The 22136-nt window shown below is 35.0% G+C and overlaps 1 protein-coding gene across 6 annotated transcripts in view; it reads right to left on the reverse strand.

The window, feature by feature from the left end:
- The window catches only part of NAV3 (neuron navigator 3), a 566501-nt gene that overhangs the window by 62267 nt on the left and 482098 nt on the right, over window positions 1–22136 (reverse strand). For 4 of the 6 annotated variants that reach the window (XM_087449152.1, XM_087449150.1, XM_087449153.1 and 1 more), the window contains 6 exons: window positions 21109–21597; window positions 16744–16785; window positions 15203–15363; window positions 9549–9737; window positions 6344–6396; window positions 977–1000 (listed from right to left, as the gene is read on the reverse strand). In XM_087449152.1, the coding sequence (XP_087305278.1) occupies window positions 977–1000; window positions 6344–6396; window positions 9549–9737; window positions 15203–15363; window positions 16744–16785; window positions 21109–21597 (958 nt within the window). The remainder of the gene's footprint in view (window positions 1–976; window positions 1001–6343; window positions 6397–9548; window positions 9738–15202; window positions 15364–16743; window positions 16786–21108; window positions 21598–22136) is intronic. The other 2 variants (XM_087449151.1, XM_087449155.1) reach the window with 1 other exon arrangement.

The raw sequence follows: 22136 nt of genomic DNA on the forward strand, positions 1-22136 counted from the left end.
TGTGGCATAAATGATAAAAGAGAAGTCTGATAACTACTAACACAGCAAAGAGATGTGGCATTTCTATACCTCACTAGCTGTATTATGATCAGTTAGAAGCTTTGCCATGTCCATGCGATATAAATAAAATAGTTTAGGTTTTTCAAAACCATATTCACTCTTTGTTCTAGCAATTATAAAGATCAAATTGGTGTAATCTTTTTCAATATTTTTAAACATAGCACAAATTTTACTTTAAAAGTAAATAAATAAAGATAAAATATGAGTTCAAAGGACAGAGTTCCTTTGCAGAGGCTGTTGCCAATGTATTTATTTTCTCTGTGGTCTGACTGCCTCAGTGTAAACCAATCAAACAGTCATTATCACACTTGGAAGAAAGCCCTAATTAAAGTCCTCCTGCTCTCCTTGGCCAGGACAAGTCATATACAAAGGGAAAGAAAAAGAATGTTCGCTCCAGGTTGCAATCGATTTGTATGTGATTGCAACAAAGTGTGTAGTTGTGAAATGTGTGTGATTAGAACAATACACCACACTAAACATAAAGTGATGATTAGAACAGTACAGTCCTGGCACCAAATAGATGGGCTGTGATGCTGGTAGCCTGTATTGTGGAGGTCTATTGCCTAAGATTCAATAGTTTCCTTAACCCAATGAGGTTAGTCTCACAGGCAGTGGGGAAAATGGAATTGATCATTCATCAAAGATTTAACGAATGCTTACTAGAGTCAGGCAATTAGCTGTTGAGCTAAGACTCCAATTTGGAATGTGAGAAGAGAGTTTGCTTCTAAAAACTTCCTTTCATTTTCTTTTAAGAGGAAATATCCAAGATTATTTGTCAACTAGCAGGGTCATTTCTATCAGCAGTGCTGGAGAATTATGCTACTGTATCACACTGCCCTCTAGTGGTAGAAACACTCATTTTATCATAAACGTAAACGAAAAGTCAAATATAAAAATGCTACTTTTTTTTTTTTACCTCTGAATGAGCCTTTTCTTCAGCCTGTAAAAGAGAAAAGGGAAAAGAATTTAACTATAATTAGTGTCAATTCATTCTACAAGTATAAAGAATAAAATAATTATATTGGGTATTTAAAATGTTATTATGGCCTAACATAAGAATATAGAAAAATATATATTATTAAATAAAATAGTAAAAACAGGAACTTTTAGGATTGAAAACAAGTATTTCTTTATACATAAACCATATGGTATTTTAAAAATATAGGCTATTTGATTCATGGATATATAATATACCTTGAGAGCAAAGGACAGAATTAGAAGACAGTGTTACTCTAACATCCAGACCATTAGCAACAAAAACAAAGTAATTATAAAATTATACTCTGAAAAAGATGGGTGCAGGTAAAAATGAAATATTGGATTTTTTAAATACAGATTGTAGAAATTGGATCCCATGAAATGATAGAGATTTTCAGCCAAGACGGGAGTCAGAATGTGATTCTGTGCTTTACAGATCATAAAGAATGCCAAATAAAGCTGGAGGGAAAATACAGACCTCTACTGATAACTACAGAAAATCAGCTTATTAGTTTCTATTTTCTTTTACTTTTCCTAATGATTATTAAGTAAGTTTATTGGGTTGCAAGTCAGCAAAACATTAGGACACCCAGTGTGAGGGCGGTGATAGGGTGGCGGACACACATCATCGGCCGCGCAGGTTAGGGCAGTGACAGCCGTGGGAACCTGAGGGCGTTTGGGCCTTGGTTGCAGAAAACTCCCAGCTCTGCTTTCCTCCTTCATGCTGGGCTGCGAAACGCCAGAAAATGAGTTATGTGCGTCATTACATTTGAGAAGCTCCCTCCCTGGAAAAAGCTGGAGAATGTATAATATTGCTGAACAGTACAAGTCTGCTCATTGCCTTGAGCAGACCCACAGCTGAAAACAAATCTCTTATGTTCTAGCTCCCCTTTGGGGACATTTCCTGATTAACTGATGCAGAAGTACCTCAAGCACTTTTTATCTCTTCTTTTCCTCCAGAAAACATAAAAAAAAGTAAAATAAACATCAAGATATTTTTTATACATAAGCATCTCTTAAGTTTTGTCTTTCATATATTTTCTCTACTCTTAAAAATAATGTATAGTTAATAATATAGTGGTTAAATAATAGAGTGGTTAAGTAGTAGAATCCAAATAGTCTTTATAAGAAAACTTTATTTTCACAATAAACGCTAATACAAAACTTGAATACTTTACATCTCAATTTTAGTTTTTTAAGTGAAGATTTTATTCTTTAATTCTAATAACTTCAAACTTTCATATAGTTTATTTTTGAGTCAGAAGTAGGGAAGGAACTTTAAGATAGAAATTTTATAAAATCAAAAGAAAGCTGGAGGTTGTCTGCCTTAAGACATATGGCACAATTCACTATGACTATTTGTTTTCCCTAGAACTTTGCATACTTATTGCCAGTTTATTCTGCCCAAATCCTGCTTCTAGACCTGCTAGGATTATATAAAACTGACACCCAACAAATAATCTGTGTATTTATAAAAAGCAATGTATTCTAGGTTTTTAAAAAAACAGTCAAGAAGGATATCCACATTTTTTCATTAAAAAAGTCCTGAGTATTGCCGATACTAGTCATAAGCAACACTATTACATAGTAATTCTATATATACTGTATATAATGATTGTTCTCATCGCTGATTTTTCAGAACTATCTTTTTCTTTAATCTCTGCCTTCTTTCATCCTGTGATTCTTAATACTGGGTAGGTGTTAGCATAAAGTTGAAGCAATGAGCCAGAATATTAATATTGTATTTCTTTCAGTGATTAAGTGTGGGATTAATGATATCATGACAGAATGTGATTACTTGCCATTTTTTAAATGATGGTTTTGAACCAGGCCCAATGTCCTGAAGGATGGTAAACAATATAATATACTTTGCCTAAATAAAAATATATCAGATTGTTTTTTATTCTGTAAGCCATTAATTGGCAATTCATTCATCCAAACTTACTAATTAAAAAAATAGTTACTTTAGTATTAGCTATGTGTTAGGAAATGTGCTAAAGGGATCCACAACGAACTAAGCATGGCCCTTGCTCTAATTAAAGCAACACAAATTAGATTCCAAGGACAAAATGGGTTCAATAAGGTTTTTAATATCCAGACATTCAGAAAACATCTATTGCAAGGATCAAAAATGTAAATGCCTAACAGGACCAGGCATACAAAGAATAAAAAGAGCCCTGAGCATTTAAAAAAAGAAAAAATCACACAGCCTTCTAGGCTATCTTTTATTTTCCCACTTTTCATAAAGATATGCATAATGAGAAGTATTTCTTTCCTATGAGGAATGCAACAGCACAATCATAACTAACAACTCAAACTCAGTTCAGTGTCAGGAAGAACAGAAGAGGTGGTGGAGGCTGGGACCTGCCCAAGGGCTCATGCTAACACCCAAAGGGGGCGACGCCAGGTGACCGCAGACCTGGAGGCATCCCATCTCAGTCACTAGATAGCCCATCTACTTTAAAACGGAATTTAGAAAATTGAATTTTTAGGTAAAAGGTCCGGATTTCACAGTGTTGGCTTGGATTTAAAAACAAACATACCAACTCTAAATTTGCCAAAGGTAACAACTTGGCAGATCAGATTGGGCCTCTGATTTCCAACCCATTTGCAGCCTCCCTGAATCTTTCTGCTCAGAAATTCTACAAGGGGACTTACTCAACTTTGTAACAAGATACTTTTGAAAAATTTACCAAATTGTAAGTGGCAGAGGCTTTAAAAGAGCTATATGTGAAGAAAGAATCCTTCCACTGGGATTTGTTAGATTGGTGATTTTACAGGTAAATGTTCTCTGCAACAAATCGTCTTTGTTACTTTGTTTTAATATTTACAATCAAAATATATAATTCCCTAAGTTGCATAAATGAGAATGTTAGAGTAAACATGGTTGAACTCATGGTTCATAAGAGCAGTATTTTGCCTAATAAGAGCAAATAATGCCTAATATTCTGCTAAAAAAAATAATCTTTTTTTTCCTAAACACTTTATTTTATGAAGGAATACCATGCACAGCTGTATTAGTTGTGCACTGCACACTTTCAAAAGGTGCAATTCACATAGACTATGATATAAATGGTGCTCCCTCGAACCACGCAGTTTACAATTTCTGGTAATTTCTGGTGTACCACGTCCCTGATCTTCTCCAGTGACTGCAGAACTCCCCAGGACAGATGGATAGATCTGGCTGTTGTTTTCCAATTTTATTTTATAGGCATAGTCCAAAGAAATTTAGCAACTTGCCTGATGTCACACAATAATTACTGATAGAATCAGGCAAGAATGCAAATCAACTGAATCTTTATCAAGAGTCCTTAAGAAGGCATGAAAAATAATGAAGAATCGCTTTTTCACTTCATGGCTTGAAAAGCACTTTCACAGATATTTTTTCATTGCCCATGAAATCTCACTGCATGATAACAAGGGATGGAGACAGAGTGACTCTTCATCATCTTTGATTTTTTCTCTTTATTAGTCCTCCAAATATGCATTTACTTGAATTGTTTTACTGCAAGTTATTTGTCAATTCAAGTACTGTATAATTTCCATCATTTCTAATACAACTATTTAAATTTCCTAATAATATCACCTTGTCAGGTGGCTTGATCACCTAGTCCTTTTTCACACTTAACAGCAGGGCCTTATCTCATCTCTAAATGTTGGCCTATAAATGTGTGTAGATGGTCTCTTTATTTTAATCTCGCTTCCCATTTCATATTGTACTCAATACAATACTTGTCATCTATGCTTTCTAATTGTATTTATTATTTTGACATCTGCTCCTATATATCTACAAATTTTTAAAGGTACTCCCTTTGTTCCCCATAATATTGCAATATCCAATATAGTAGCCACTATGCACATGTGCCTATTTAAATTTAAATTAATTAAAATGAAAAATTCAGTTCCTCTGTCACACCATACACACTTCAAATACTCAAGGGCCACATGTGGCTAGTGGTTTCTGTATTAGATAGTGCAGATACAGAGCACTTTTATTATCACAGAAAGGTCTATTGGACTCTGGTATATACTAATTAGCCATCTGTTTTTTTTCAACCCTTGATCTTTTCCTTCTTTCAAAGAAGAAAAGCTTCTTTCTCAGGCTTTGTGAAGGTTGTTTTTTATCCAAATACTGTTTTTGTACATATTTAAAATATGATTATAATGATGCTGCATCTTTTGATGTTACAAAGAGACTTCAACTGCAATGGTTTAAGTAGAATACATCTCCCGACAAGCAGCGGCATTGGCCCAAAAGGAGGTACACCACGTCTTAACGTATTTCTTTTATGTGTTTTTTCCAATACATTTTCACATTTCTCACTTCTTTATCCATTTGCCTAAAACAGTAGATTTATCTAAACACTAATAGTGATTTCTTCATTTATAGAATCTATTGGCAATTTTAATCATTAAAAGCAGAAATAAGAAAAATATTGCTTCTGCCAATGACAGCCTGATATTGAGTAACTATCTAAAGCAATAAATATAAAAAGAGGGCCATAACATTTTAACCTAATGAAAATGAGTGAAAAATCAGTCTTGCCCTTAATGCTTAATTACTCAGTGACAGCTGAAGCTGTGAATGTTTCCTGAACCTTTCAACACAGGATTAAGGATTATTCACAGTACACAAGTCTCAGTGAGATTCACAAAGCAAATACACCTCACTCTTACTAGGCACGAAAGAACCCTCTTGTAAAACATAATTTTCTGTAGATTTTTTTTAAAGATGAAATTATATTAAGTGGACAGAAGAGTCATCTTGGCCAATATAAAATATAATTTCACACACCGGGAAAATAAGTTGACATATTGGTATTTCTCTCATAAGAAATAAAGTTTTTAAAATCACACTCTATTTCAGAAGATATATTTTAAAAAATCTCTAGGCCTTTTAAGCCCCTACCCTTCTTGATCTTCTCAAAAAATGAACTTAAAAAATAAAATGGAGAAGATACTATAGAACAATTACCAGTCCTGGCTCAGAGAACCAAACAAGGAAAAGTAGTCAATATTATAAGATTACGGTAGAGCATAGTACCTAGTTTCAGGGATTCCAAGTCATATCCCAACAGGTTTTACGAAATTCAGTTTTCCATCCATTCATTGATTATAATAAGCACACAAAGGTCAAGTGGAAGCACATATAGGCGGGCCAGAGAGGGGCTGGCAGAGCACCGTCCAGCTCACTGGGCAAGCAATGTCCTTATTTCACTGTGCCACTTCTGTGTAAACGTCAATCTGTTTAATCATTTGGGTGCTTGGCAAAGGCAGAAGCTTTTTCTTAACAGCCAATACTTACTGTAGAGTAAAGAGAAGAAGTGCTGGAGACCAGTGATAATGAAGAGCCGTGAACTGGGGAAAGCAAAAAAGAACAAGAGATAAAATAAAGAAGTCTGCTCAGAAACACTAGGCCTTCACTGAAAAGTGAAGAACAGCTGATTAGGGGAATAAAATAATAACATCCAGATACAAGAATCTGAGAACAGTTCTACTGTCATTTTTTGGAAATCAAAATGTTGAGACATGGGAAGGTCCCAGACCTGTCCCTTGAACTACCTCCTTCCTCACGTCACAGAGAGGAGTTGATGAGCCCAAGCCCTCCCAGCATGCTTTGTACATTTTGGAAGTTATAGTAAACTCCTACATAATCAATAATCAGTAAATCACGGAAACCTAAACTCAAGTTGCCATAAACTTTTATACTTAAAGAAAAGTTATTTTATTTATTTAATTTCATTTTTATACAACAAAGATCCATTTTCAATATTTTTCTCCATATATTTTCAGGGAAAGAAGCATTTTATCCAACTTGCTATTTCCACATTATCTGTGATGAGTTGATTATGCTCTTTTAAATGAAGAATTACGTTTCTTTGCAATTTTAGTAATAGAAAAATACTTCTTATTTCAAAGTGGTGTCTCACTGAAATTAGGAATGGAAATTGCATACTGTCTTTTATCTAAGTATATCAAAATGCCATCTTAAACAATTAACAGACTGCTTTATATTTCTGCATATCCAGTGTATTAAGCCCAAAAGGTAGATAAAATTATGCTCGACTATATTTGTAGAAAAGTTCTTCCTCTTTTCATTGTGGAGTAATATAAAGTTATTTCTGCTTATTCATCCATTAAACAAACATTAGTTGAGCACACACAATGTGACAGGCCCTTGCCAGATCCTGGGACTATAAAATTGAATGACACCATCCTAGGAGCTCACAAAGAAGTAGAAAGATATATAATTGAAAAGACAATTACAATAGAGTAATATAAATATTATCAAGGGCAACGTACTGGGAACAACAAGAGCACACGGGAGGTGCTCACAACCTAGTCTGGAGAGGCCTGGGAAAGCTGAGGTTCGTGGCGGTGTGGGTGCAGAGAAAGAGACGAATTTGAGAGACACCAGGAAGAGCCTCTTTAAAAGCGATTGGGTATAAAAACACGGGCCGAAAGAGGAATAAAACATGACTTTCAAATTTCTCACTTGAGCAAATACTACCATTCTGTAAGATGTGCGAAATGTCAGTCCTCCCAAAACAAAACAAAAGCAGCACATTCTTTCAACCTCTAACAACACTGGTGTGAAGTAAGAGTGTTAGCGTGGTGTACCAGAAAGAATGTGGACAACGCGTCAGCAGAGCCCATTTCAGCCTTTTTCCACTACTTAGTATTTACAGGTGGTTGACCTTATAGTTTGCCGCTCAGTCTCCTCATCTTTCACTGTGAGCGTTGGGCAGGACATCAGTAAAGTCCCTTCCATCTCTCTAGTCTAATAATTCCTTGATTCTCAGACCACAACTTAAGAATTATAATAGTTCAGTATTTAATGCACGGACATCAAAAAGCCATCTTGCTCACTGAAGCTGGCTTTCAACAGTTCAAATTATTTAATCCTCATACAGGGAAGGTCACCATTTCTCAGCATATAAACAGCATTCTCTCTGTAAATGAGGCATTCTAGAAAGTCATCAGTATGCTTAGCAAATTATTTTTACTGTATTATAAGAGGCCTGTCTCTGAAGAGAGTTATGGAACCGTTTCAGAAAAGCAATGACTACATTTCCCATTAGTTCTATTTTGTCTGTCTATGCTGCAGCAGTCAGCAGTCTCTCAGGATATAATTCACTGTCTGTCACAGTGAGCTCATACGGTTTGGCTGATATCCCAAAGGTGGTGGCGATTGTGGTCAGCTGATTTAGTGCCAGCATGTTAAATGCACAGTGGTGACCTGAAAACCATGAGCCAATTTTCACAGCTGCCTAAACTTGTAGTCAGAGGAGACTTTCAATAAGAAGGTAGGAAGGGGAAAGAGAAAGGAACAGAACTATTCTTCATTTCATCCTCATGACAAACCTGTGAAATCACAGATGCAGAAATTAGGGTTAAAAAAGTGAGGAAACTTGCCCAAGGTCATACCACAAATACGTGGATACCAGAGGCTTAACCCCTGGTGTGTTTCAGACCTGGAGTCCTTTCTTTCATACATAATTATTAAGGACTAAGACAGCATGGCTGATTTCATGTCTGATTTCATTCCAGTCAGTTTGAACTTCTATGTTTACTTTTTTTTTGGTGAGGAAGATTGATCCCGAGCTAATATCTGTGCCAGTCTTCCTCTATTTTGTATGTGGGATGCCGCCACAGCATGACTTGATGAGTGGTACGTAGGTCCACACCTGGGATTCAAACCTGTGAACCCCGGGCACCAAAGCAGAGTGTATGAACTTAACCACTATGCCACTGGGCCGGCCCCTTCTATGTTTACTTTTATGTTGTCCTTAGCTAATATGCTTTATAATATGTGTGTCACAATTTTCATTTATGGATACTTAGAGAAATCATTCATTTTAAATCAAAGAGGAAACGCTCTCAAATATTATGATCAAATTTGACATTTGAGGTTATATAGTTTACAAAATTATATACATTTGAACATCAATTAAACCTCCTGAGGTTTTCAAATGGATTTACTATAAAGTATTCTCACAGAACTTTATTGCATTGGATGAGGAAATGTAACTTATAAAGCAAAAGTAGATACAATATGAATTCTAAAATAAGATAACAAAAATTAACACCAGAGGGAGTTTCTGAGAATAAAAGTTGGCAGGATGTGGTAGTTTCATAGGACAATTTTTCTGATTTATGTATCTTTATGGTTCTTTAACTGAGGTATTAAACAAAACACTCACTCTGATATTTGACACAGCCAGGCAAATAGTCTCTAAAATTATGAGGATTTCTGTATGAGAACATTGGATTTATTTTGAATTGTTCTCTAGCCAAATATCAATCTAAACAATTTCTGACATATCTCCAAATGCAAAAAGAAATGGAAGGTAATGCAGACTAAAACTTCTTCAAGCTTTGGGGCTCCCCAGGTGAGAGTTACACTTACTCATTTATTTACACTTAGGAATCCTTGTGATGAGAATGATGTGATAGTTTCATCTCTGAGTTAAATAAATAACTGCACCTTTATTTCCCCCCATGCCTACCTTCTTCCATGCTGTCTCTGAATGAGCCTGAATGACTGATGGCACGCGGCCTTTCCTCGAGAGACGTGGCACTCCCACAAAGCTGGGAGTCATCATAGAGATCGAAGGAAGAGTCTTGGGCTGGGATGCTGTTTGAGCGCATCATGCTGGGCCCGGGAAGGTTAAATTGAGACAAATTGGTTGGGCTCACTGAAAAACAAGCACATACAGCCTATTATTCCGGGGCCTGGATGATGAAAACAGTAGGTTGATAGAGGGTGATACGTGATCCCAATTCTTATGGAAACATGAATTTATAGGCTGTCTCTATGTAAGGTAGGCCAAGAGTCTGCCTCTAAAATGTTCAGAGGAGGTACAGCAGAATCCCTCTTTCCTTCTAGCACTGTCATGGCCAACAGTGTGCCCATTTCTAAAGCAACACTGAACAAAACCACCTAGCCACCTCTACTGTTCATGCCAGAAATATAATAACATGGTATTTTCTGCTGGCCATTATGAAGAAAACATTGTCTTCCTAGAGTCTTCAGGCTTCTTTTTAGAGAAGAATACATCACTTTAATGGGAAAAGCAAAACAGAAACAAAAATAAAACAGAAATCTAAGTTTCCTGAGCAGAGACTTTTGAAGCTTCCAAAGCAAAGAGTCATTTTGAGTTCTGAATTTTTTGAGTTCAGTCATTTTGAGTTCTGAATTATGGTAAGTTCATGGTCAGTACCATCATTATTATCAGAACTAGGTTAAACTCAAGGAAAATATAATTCTCCTTTAAATGAAATATAATGTAATGTACAGGGTATCAGTAGCTCATCACAAGGCTCATCACAGAAAACTCTTTTCCACTGTGTCTTAGATCGGTTGCCGCAGCGAGATGGTCAAAGGTCACAAACTTGCTGTATTTCCAAAGCAGTACCTTAAGTCTGTAATTTGAAATAAGACTTTATTTACCTAGTGCCTTTTACCAAATAGTTCTAATGACATCCAACTTTTCAGGCCAACTGATAATCATCAATTTAAAGAAAGATGTGATTAAGTGTACAATTACATTGCAAAACAATACTATTTTAAAATTTGAAATAAAAGCAAAGCGGAAAAATTGAGAAATACCTTTATCATAAATGCTCATATTTAAGAAAAGTAAGTTATTACAGGCATATGAGGAAGCAGGCAGGAACCTCTTAAGATATGAAGGGAACTGCTGAGTACTTTCAAAACCTTGGGGAATTTATGTCATTGGCTTAGAATTAGTCTGATATCATTTAAAAATTTGCTATGTTTTTTTCCCTTTGACGCAGGCACTATACTTCTTCTTAATATAATTACTGGCTCTCAAAACAATGTAAAATAGGAGGGGCACAGACCCCAAGGTAACTGAAGGGGAATATTCTATGTGCCAGGCACTGTGCTGGATACTGTGTAGGTATTAACTGAATCAACACACTGAACAACCCTTTGATAAAGCTAGTGATGGACTGGAGTAAAAGAAGGACAAGAAAAAAGAAAGCAGCACAAGACTAAGAATTGCATCTACGTTTACATATGTGAAAGATAATAAAAAAGAAAACCTATAGATTTGCAAAGTGCACCATCCATTGGAAGGAAGGAAAGAAAGACAACAAAAGGAAAGAGAGAAATCTGTCAGGCACAGTCCTTAAGCCAGTAGTGACCAGTTCAACCCTATTGCTGATAATGGCCAGTAGATACGCTGCAGGACATTCAAGGCCTGAGTGTTTATGTGTAAGTACCTAGATTGGAGTAAATCATCCTATTCTAGGCCCACAGTATGAATTGACTCTTTGCTAAAAAATTAAGCATTCAACACATTTGCAACATATGGTCATTTTAACATACGAATCTAGAGGTTGGAAGAACATTTCATTCACTGTTTGGTTTTGCATAATTCTCACCAAAATAATTGCAGACATATCTGCGTGAAGTGTCCTTCTATAATTTCAAAACATAACGTTTAGCTCATCCAAGAAGAAACATTAGTGAGTATAAGGGTGGATTTTAAAGGGAATATTTTGCATTTACAAACACTTTCGATAGCTTCTCCATTGGAAATATACCCATACTATTTAAGAATGTTCAATTAAGTTAATATCTATGATGGATCTGCTTTTTGGTATTGTGGTTGAATAGAAAGATAAATATAGTATGGTCCCTGATTTCAAGAGTGGCCACTAGGGGAGGTGAATGAAAGGTAGAAACGTTAAGATGTAAAATAGACCAAAAAAAGTTATATAATGGAAGACAAATGTATGACTGACAAAGAGAATTTCTGTAACAGGACACAAATTGGTACAGGGTTTCTAACTGTGGCTTTGCTTTCCATTTGCTTCAGGCAAATATCCTAATCTCTACCCTTCAGTTTCTTCATGAATTAAAAAAAAAAAAAAATTACAGAATAAATGGCCTCTAAGATCCATTTAAAGCCAGGAGACACACCAAAATTTCTAAATAGGAGAGACATAGATGTGGCAATCTTTTAGGGAAAAGAGGCCTACTGACTTTGTCTTAAATTACATTTTCATAGCAAAGCCACTGTTTTTATTAAATTATATGTTTATTTGTGGTGATTTGAAGAGAACAGAGACTGACAGAAATATGGAGTGGGTTTCTAAAAATCCTCCAAGTCATTCCCTGAGTCTGCTACTATATCTAGAGATACGAGCTAGTGAGTTTACAACATTGTTTTAAATAAGAAAAGAGTTGTCATATGGAATCTAATTTTAATTTATTTTGTGGAATCTAGGTATATAACTAGGAACAATAGCTGGAGATTTAGGAAAATTTTATTTGGTCTTTTAAAGGAACAACTTCATAAATGCGATATGTCTAGATTTATGTAGTTTCTACCATTGGTGAGTTTAGAGAAGAAGCTAGAGATGTCATAAGAATTTACATAATAGATGAATGATTTAAGCAAATGTAGGTCTCTTCTGACTCTGAGATTCTATGCTCCCAGGAGTACAGAAGAAAGGGATTAATCCTGAATAATTTGAAGAGGGAGGAATAGAAGGACATTCACAGAAGACAGACCCTTGGAAGTAAAAGCATAGAAACTTCCCCTACAAAGGTGTTCAAACATCCTCTTGTATGTTTGAAAAAGGTCCATCAAATATATAGAACTTGGAAGTGACAGGTTGATAGAAATACTTCTACATGGTAACCCTTGTGGCAAAGTGAAAAATGAATCTGAGCTATTGTTATCATTCACGGGAACATGACAACGAGTCTCACTAGGTTATAAGATGCCTTACAAGTACTGTGACCAATAATAAATGAAATTTCATCTAAAAATGTATCTTTTTTACATGAGTTATGTTCTGATATATTTTCTTGAGTAGGAATGTTTCTATTATAACTGTCATGCCAGGAACTACACACAAACCACAGTTTACTTTGGCAGCAGCTCACAGTAGTCTACTGATAATGACATAATTGTAGTGATCTTAAATTTCTTACGTTTGTTATACATTATTCTTTATAGCAATATTTCAAAAAATTTATATTAGCATATTTTTAACAGGTAGAAAGTAAGGATACATAAAGAAAACATGGATATTGCAACTGTTGAATGTTAATAATAGCTTATCTAACTGATCATTCAGAAAAGATAATGATCAAATTGAAAACAAATGATGACCAAAGTAAAATGTATATTATCTATATTCAAGTTAAATAGTAACATTTGATGTATCTTTCAAATTTTAATAATAAAGTAACTTTTACTTATGATTGAATTTTAATGGTACCCACTTCCTTGCCTAATAAATATAAATTCAGGTGAACTGGAAATACAATCAAATCTCTTTAGAAATAATTTTCATGTTTTCAAAATTAGTCATTTTTTTCTTTTATAAAATAACACAGCATGAAGATCTCAGAACACCTGATCATAAGCCACATATGCTTATAAAATCTGGGTAGGTACATGAGAGTGTGTTGACATGCATGGGAAGGTCTTTCTTCATATGTACCAGGGGGTGAAAATGTTGAGTGATAAGGGAATAGAGGTAGTAAGATCAATTTGAAATCTACTGCAATTGTCTCTGATAGTGTAAGAATGGCTTTCCAATAAAAATGATGATGTAGCAGAGTCTATCTAGTCTTATATTCTCCTGAGTCTTTGTACACATTAGATGAGTCGTTCCTCAAGATATGATCTAGATTTTATGTATCTATTCAACAGAAGAGAAAATTGAGGTTAAATGACTTTGCCAAGGTCAGACATAGCAAGTGGTAAGGTTTTTTTTTTTCTTAAAGAATAACGGAATAGATGAATTTAATCAGAATTATAACAATGGAAAAATAATGGAGTAAGGAATCAACTAATCAAATTAATGTCAATTAGTGAAAAGAGTGACAGGAGACATGAGATACTTAGCAAACTCATAGCATTTTAGGTGATTTGAGTTTGTTTCAGATGTTGCATAAAATTATATTTTGTTTCATATTCCTATGACTCTATAAAAACATTTTCAATTCATTTTCTGAAATTAATGTGTTAAGCTTGGCTATGTTGTGTAACTACAACTCAAAGTAAGTAAAAGCTATACCATCCTTTGGCATTATGAGGCAAAAAAGTCTCATCACTATGTAGGTTTAACAACAAAAACATGGTGTTTGATATGAATTCATCAGCTCATATGGAACCATGCCCCAAATAATTGGTTTTCATTGCTGAAAGCTCTATTCCACATAGTAGGAAGAGTTACAATAGAAAAGAAATAGCCTTGAGTGTCCCAACAGAGCTGAAAGTTGAAAAGTCCAAATTATTGAAGAATTTGGACAATCTGTGGGTCTATTATTAGAAAAAACTGTTTTCTAGTGAAAAGAGAAAAAAATATATAATGAGATTATATGTGACTTTATAGAAGAGAAATATATTTTTAAAAGCATTGGATCTATTAAATGATAACTGGAATGTTTAGATTTCTGTCATTATTTTGTCACTCTTCCCTGTGTTTTCTATGACATTTATACAAACGATTTTATATTTTGTACAAATGATGCTAAGCTCAAAGTAACTCAATGGCTAAACTAGTCTTTTTTTTTTTTCATTGCATTTATCCAAAAATGCTCAGGGTATTATCTTAACAGAGCACTCTCATAAGCTTTTTAAGGAGAGTTTTAACTTTAAAAATGGTAAAAGAAGTGATCTTGGAGTCATAGAATCATGTATGTTTTCTGCCTCCTAATTATTTCAATTTTCTATTTTTCTACAAAAAGATTATTAATTTTGTTATAAGGATTTTAAAAAACATTTTGAATAACAAGGCGATGTTTTACTGTTTTGTAAGAGGACTCTGAGAAGGCCCATAGGCTTGAAGTCAGGTGTTCTGGGGTCAATTACTGCCTCTGCCCCTATAAGTGGTGGGATTTTTTTCAAATCACGTGACCTCAGCGCATCTCTGGAGCCTAGAGTATAAAATAACAAAAGTATTATTTATGTCAAGTAGTTGTCATGAGCAACAAACTGCATAAGTTCGGAAATTATTTTGCGAACAGTAAGCAATCATACAAATAAAAGGTACTGGTGAGGTGTCTTTATCCCTTCTTTAAACGAACAATTTTTGTGAAGAGATACCAGGGCTTCCATGAAGGTGTATGGTGAAAGGAACAAAGTGGAAATGATGTTTTAGAATATTTTACCCAAGTTGGAAAAGTGGTATTTTCCTGTAGCCGAAGATGACATGGCAGAAGGGGAGACCAGAGGCGACTGGTTGCCAGTATCCTGCAGCCCTCCGGTAGAATGGGAACGCAGCCACTCCTTGCCCTCTTCTTGGTTGGCCTGCCGAGATGATGGGGTATATCTGCAAAACAGCACAGCTAAGACACTTAAGCACATCTACAAGGGCAAGGCAATATCAGAACAAGAAAACAAGAGGAGCTTACTATTCAGACTGAACAACGTTCTCAAACAGATTGAATCTAACTATAATTGCTTAGTTCTTCCAGATGATTTGACACCATCTGTTTGAATCTCACAGGAAAAAAAATAAAGGATTTTCAGAAGAAAATTATGCTTCTGTGAGATATGTAGTTGAAAAGCATAAGCAAAGAGCAGGCAACGAAGTGAATTGAGGACTCAAAAGCACAGTGCTTGGAAGGATGTGAAGCGGGTGAAAACACAGACTAAAAATGGTGGACAGTGGTAGGCCAGAAGCCAGTGGAACTGGGCTGATGGTCACAGAAAGTCATAGGAAATGTAGCACAAATTGACAGATTTTTTTTCTTTTAAAAAAGGAAAAAATTTATTTGGTTAACACGCCACTTGACATCATGTCTGGATTTAAAAATAAGAAAAGGAGGGAGAAATGGGCCCATTTTATTAGAAAATAAAATCTTGAAATTGAATGGAATAATTATAAGCTGTTTGCTGCTGCTAAGGAACTGGAGACAAAAGGGATAACAGAAAAAAGACCTATTTGGCCAGTACTCACTTTCACCAGAGTTAAGTAAACTCTTAGTACCAAAGAACAGTCAACTTATGTTCATATCTCTGTTAGTATATCTCTGTTAGTAGTTTATTCTGTATCTTTGCCTCAGATAAAAGTGTGCAATAAAGGATGGCCAAGAATTAAATTTTAATTTAATTTTTTATGATGAACTGAATAATTATTTTATTATCATGTAATATTAGACTAATTCATATTTAAATTGATATGATAACAGAACTCCTGATAAATAGAAATTAAAACTCTTTTGAGTTTTTACCAAAAGGATTCATCAAAAGTTCATACCTTAATTACAGTATTTGTCCTCTGATGATGAAAATATATTCTCTTTGATTCAAATTAGAGCATCCTTCAGCCTTTCAATATTAACCGGCCACATCTGTAGACTAGATGGGTTTTGAGGTTTTGCAAGCATATGCGTCCAACATGCAAAAGTTAGGGAATTTTCAGAAGTGAGTACTGCATTCTACCAAAAGCTGCTATGGCCAAAATAATGGTATTTATATTGGATTTAATTTACTGAGTATATTTAAATTACTGAGCCTCTATGAGCATCTCTACCTGAGGGCTATCTCACCAATTCCTCAGGCCAAAAGAAACATCAGGAATAAAGTGATTTCATCCTCAATGGCAGGTGCTTCATTGCAAACAAACAAAGAAAGAGGAAGAGAGACAGCACACAAAGCTTACGTAACAACAGAGAAAGGCAGCAATTGTGCTGAGAGAAATATATACCTTAGTCCCTTTTTGGGTAGTGTATTTCTGTCAAGCTGCATGCTGTTAAAACAAAGAAAACCCCTAAGGACATAATGTAAACAAAACTTCCAAATTATACTTCCAACAAAAATGGTTGTCTGTTTGAACTACACAAAATAAATTTTTGTAACACATATTTAATGCTTAACTCATTGGAAAAGGCCAAAGGTGACCAGATGTCCATTGTTGTAACACATGTGAGCTCCCTTCTAATCCAGTACCATTCAATGATAATTTAGTGACAGGATTATTAGAAGATAGATTAAATCATATGTTAGCATAATTCCCCTCTAGATTCTATTTACTGAATGACATGGTAGTTTTTTCTTCCCCATGTGACTGACTAGACTTCTGCTATGATTTCACATGCAGGAGAATCTTAGAGGTGAAAATGAGATACATCTGTTCTGCCTATGTTAAAGTGACAAGTTCCAATGGACAGAGAAGATGTGAAACATCGTTTAATACTTGTTTTTTGTCTTCAAATTGTTTTCAATAAAAATAAAGGTAGATTTATTCCCATTCACATATAAGAGAAGTAAAATAATAGATAATAAATATCTGCTTGAAACGTAATGTTTCTGGCACCATTTATTTAAATATTTTAATGAAATTAAACTATGCCATCTTTTGGAAATTAATTAAATTAGGTATTTTAAAGCCTATAAATTTTATCAATCTCTATTTTAAAGAATTCTTAATTGGTTGAAGAAAGGGATGAAAGAATGTGTCTGGAGAAAATGAGAAATGGCCTCTCTAAAAATAGAGGAGGAGCGTGTTAACAACTAAGTGGGACAAGTCTAGGGACTTCTGTTATAATCTCTCGCATGTAAGTAACCAAAGAATAAAATTAATTTGAATTTGCAGAATTCTAGCTCTCTTCCATCAGAACCTCAAATGATCAAAATTAAATACACAGGATATGCATAATGGGGATGATACAACATGAATGCAAACACAATTGACTTGAAATTTAATCACTCAAAGTCAAAGCTAAAATGTTTTCTTCTACGTGTACTCCATCAGTTAGCACTGCAATAGAAGGCATCCAAAGGCATTATACAACTTTATTAACTAGGAATGTCCACATAAGGTAATTACTATATTATGTAGAGGTCAGTTCTAGTATATATCTTAACTACAGAAATTTTTTTTAGTAGTGTGGATAAACAAACAGGAATCATACTGAACAAATATGAGAAACCTCTAAACATGGACTACATTGTGCTAAAGCATTAATATGGTCATAAGCCATTTCAAAGACTCTCTGTCTCATGTGTGCAAGCTTGTTAAAGTCTAACATTGCAGAGGAAATGGAAAATAGTCATCGTTTTGCCAATGTGATCAATTGTATAAAAAATTACATGTTTATATGATACACAGAATTTAATGAAAGAAAAATACATTGAAATTTACCAACATAAGTTAAACTTTAAGTAGAAATATCTGTTTGAATCTGGATAGAAATGATTTTATAATGTAGACACTTTGCACAGACCCTGAAAGGTCGCAAACTCATACACCTACAAGGGCCAGGCAAACAGTGACCACGAGTGAGGTGGGGATTTTAGCCAACCGTCTGAGGACAGTCTGTTTACCCAAAGCCAGAGTTGCTGTGGAGGATTTTGAAGGCAGGGTTGCCAGATCTGCATTTAAAGACAAGCCAGAAATATGTAAAGTTGGTAACTACTTTATTTTTAAAGTTTGTTAGGTCACAAAAAACAAAACAAAGAAAACAAAAGAAACGTGGACTGGTTATAGCCCGTGGGCCACCAATGATCCAGAGCAGCTACAGAGGGAAAATTGGGAAAGAACTTATTTTATTATTTATGTATTTATTTTACTCATTTTAATGAAGAGGAATTTAAACAAAAATTAAAATCTTTATGAGAAACTATTGATTTACTAGTACTAGAATATGCATATCAATAAAGTATTCTGAAATTGTAAACAGGCAAATCATGAACTTATGCAGATCTCTATCAGATTTCTCTAATTAATTTGTCTAAGTATTTACACTTTAACATACTTTCTCTCAGGTATGGCTCCTTGATTAGAATATACTGCTATTGCTTGCAATTTTGTTTCAAAGAAAGAAAAAGTACAACAATTTACTGGGAAGAACTAATTAATATTTTTATAATATACTATACCTATGAAGGTATTTTACTTTTCACATGTTAACATTCATCAATACATTTTACTAAGATCAAGGGCAAAACAGTCATTTATTCAAAATTAATTTATTTAAAGTTTATTTTAGAAAAATTGTTTATCTGGCTATTTTTAATACTAGAACACTCCCACTTGTAAAACTGGTCTGAAATATTTCAAAGACTGAAGAACAACAACAAAAATGATTTGCTTAAAGAGAATAAGTAACCGTATATTTGCAAGTATATTTCTATGGTGAAAATGTATATTGACTTCTGCAAAAATATAGATCAAATAAAATATTAACATTGCATTTATGATATATCTATAAAACTCATCAATCTTGTATCTGGTTTGAGAGTTACTTGGTTACAAATAGTTATTTGAACATCTTTCTGAGTTTTCAATGCCTGAATACCACAGAAATAGGTTGATGACTAAATGGTCAACCTGTTGCAGTCATATTGATGATTAAGAAATAATCATTATTTTTGAGGTTGATTCTGGTCAATAAATAATAGTCTATTTGCAGTGTGCTTGGTTATTTGGATTCCTCACATGTCAGTACACAATTAAGTATACATTTATCATAACTATAGGTTGTTAATACATTTCCAATACAATTTGATTTATTTGTTAGAAGTTTTGAAAAGGACATATGAGGATGCCCATTATACCTTTAAAGTGCAGAAACTCAAGTCTAAGATACTAAGAAGTAGGAAGCCTAACTTAGATCAAATTGAATGAAACAGTACCTACACTAGTGTCATGTGTATGAAGTTGGTCTTGATGTACACTGGCTATAATGACAAAATCAGCAGGGAAATGGAGGCTAATGCCTACATTTTAGTTTCTATCACCCAGCTGTTTGTCTTGTTTCTCTTTGCACCATTTTTTGTTTATAAGGAGAAATGTATTTTGTAATTAGCAGCCCACCATAGGAAGCATCAAGCATCAATGTTTCAGTTAGTTCTAAAATTCTTTTATCAAGGGGAAGTCTCATTTTCTTGGCTGTCCATGTACCATTGTTAGGGGAGTGGGAAGTAAAGGGGGATGGAAGCAATATTTTGTTTTGGGTTTTGCATTTCACAAAGGCAAGAGAAGCAGGGAAGAGCAGAGGGAAATCTTAGATTAAGGGACAACTGGTGCACTGCAGTGAGAGTCTAGGTAAGGGCTTTAGTTGATATTTTAAAAAATGATTCTGGGAGTAAGTCTGGAAGTCTAGAAAAGAGGTGATAGGTGAGCATCCATTGTGGAGTGAACTAAAGTTTAGGGAAAGTTATCAGGCATTCTCAGTGAGCAGTAGTGCTTTTACAAGTAACACAATTAAGGTATGTGGCCAAGACCATTTGTGAAAGCTTTAGGTGTGCGCAGAAACCAACATCATTAAGTTCATCAAAGGAAAAGTGGTAGTTTTAAGATTTTCCTGGGGGAAAGAATCACTACCAAAATATCTGAGAAACGATTTTTTGGGGGAGAGAATCTAGAGCCATTTTGGTCAACGGTGATGCTTTCTGGTAAGTATATTGGGTAAGAAATGCCTTGTTATGTTCTCCATTTTAAGTTAAAAAAACCAATAACTCATTAAACCAATGGGAAACACTTTGCAATGTGATTTATTTCCAAGGGGTCTATTTAAAATGTCACTGCTGTTATAATTTTCTCTAAGAATTCATATCTGACAATTGATTTTTTTCCAATTTAAATAGGATTCCCCAGTGATCCATTTTCTGTTTTTCCATAGAAGTGCTAATAAAGTAAAATTAACATGTTGCTCAGAGCATAATTGTAGAATCCATTTAAATTTGGTCTTTACAAATGCTTAAATTATCACAAGGACATGTGTAGTCCTGAAGCTTAAGCTAAATCATCAAAATGTCTTGAGAAGACATCATTCAGTACATAAATACCTGCTTTTAATTTTATTCAAATTGTCTATTGGGTATACATATATATATGTACACATTCACATTAAGAAGCTTAATTTTCCAATTATTCTATCCTTAATGGTTTTTTCCTCTGCAAACTTGGTAATAAGAGCAAATAAAAGGCCCAACTCATCAATCTTATATCCCTTCAATCTACCTCCCTTTGCAAAGTGGCACTCCCACTGAAGTCAAGGGGGAGGGGATAGGCACAGTGCAGGGAGGAGGGAATGAGGACTTCATCAATGCCTCCAAGAAAGCTCACCTTTCTGAGAGAGTAGATCTCACACTACCCGTTCTCATGAGCAGGCTCTGAACCTCGTGAGTGCCTGTGGTCAATCCAGACAGGGAGCCATGATGGCTGAGGGGGAGGTCAATAGACTCAGAGCTCGTATGGAGGCTAGTCATGGACTGGTAACTCGGAGTGTCCTTGCTGCCAGCAGAGGAACTGCTCAGATTGGCAGCCCACACGTGACCACCTGATGTGAAAGAGTGAACCGATGCTGGGCTGGAAGCCAACGAGTGACTTAAGCTTATAACATCTGTAGTTAAGTCTGAGGGTTTATTGAAGAGAGGGCTGCTGCTGCCACTTAGCCCACCAGCACTGCCCATGCTGCCCGTACCAGACGATGGTGACTCCAGACTGCCTTGCCGCGCTAATGTGGTACTAGGACTGGGCATTACTGAGGAGGATTTCACACCCTCAGTATTAGGTGCAGAGGCAGATTTGCCACCTGCCTTGGCACCAAACAACCTAAAAGAAAAACAAATAACAACTTCAGTTGTTCCAAGAAACTAATATCCACATTTAATATTTAGGGTTACAATGCACAGAGCCAGTGTGCTTCGGTGTACTGAGCACCAAGCACCTCCTGTCTCTATGTTAATGAAATTTATAAGCTTGAACTTCTTAATCTAGTGCCAAAAATCTCTCATATCCCCATAAGGGTACGTCAGTACTGGGCTGCCACCCAGGGGGTGGTGGGAAGTGGGCAAAATAAAAGTACATCAAGCATGAAAATCCCTGGCTTTCACAATTTAAGTGACCATGAGAATCTTTCATGAAAATTTAATAGTTTGACTGTACTTGCTGTTACCTACTTACAGGACCATTATGATGAAACAACTTCTATGCATTCAGTATATAACACAATTTTTTTTTTTCATTTTAACATTTTATTCAAAATCTAAAAGGGGTGCTTAAGGCAAGGTTTAGGAGGCTACATTGCATAGCTGGTGGCCTGAGTGACTGTCAGAGTGTAGTAGATTAGAAACAGTATTGGACACTGTTGG

The sequence above is a fragment of the Ceratotherium simum genome, chromosome 25, assembly GCF_057802395.1.
Source record: "Ceratotherium simum simum isolate JZ-2026a chromosome 25, ASM5780239v1, whole genome shotgun sequence".
In the NCBI taxonomy this organism is placed as follows: Eukaryota; Metazoa; Chordata; class Mammalia; order Perissodactyla; family Rhinocerotidae; genus Ceratotherium; species Ceratotherium simum.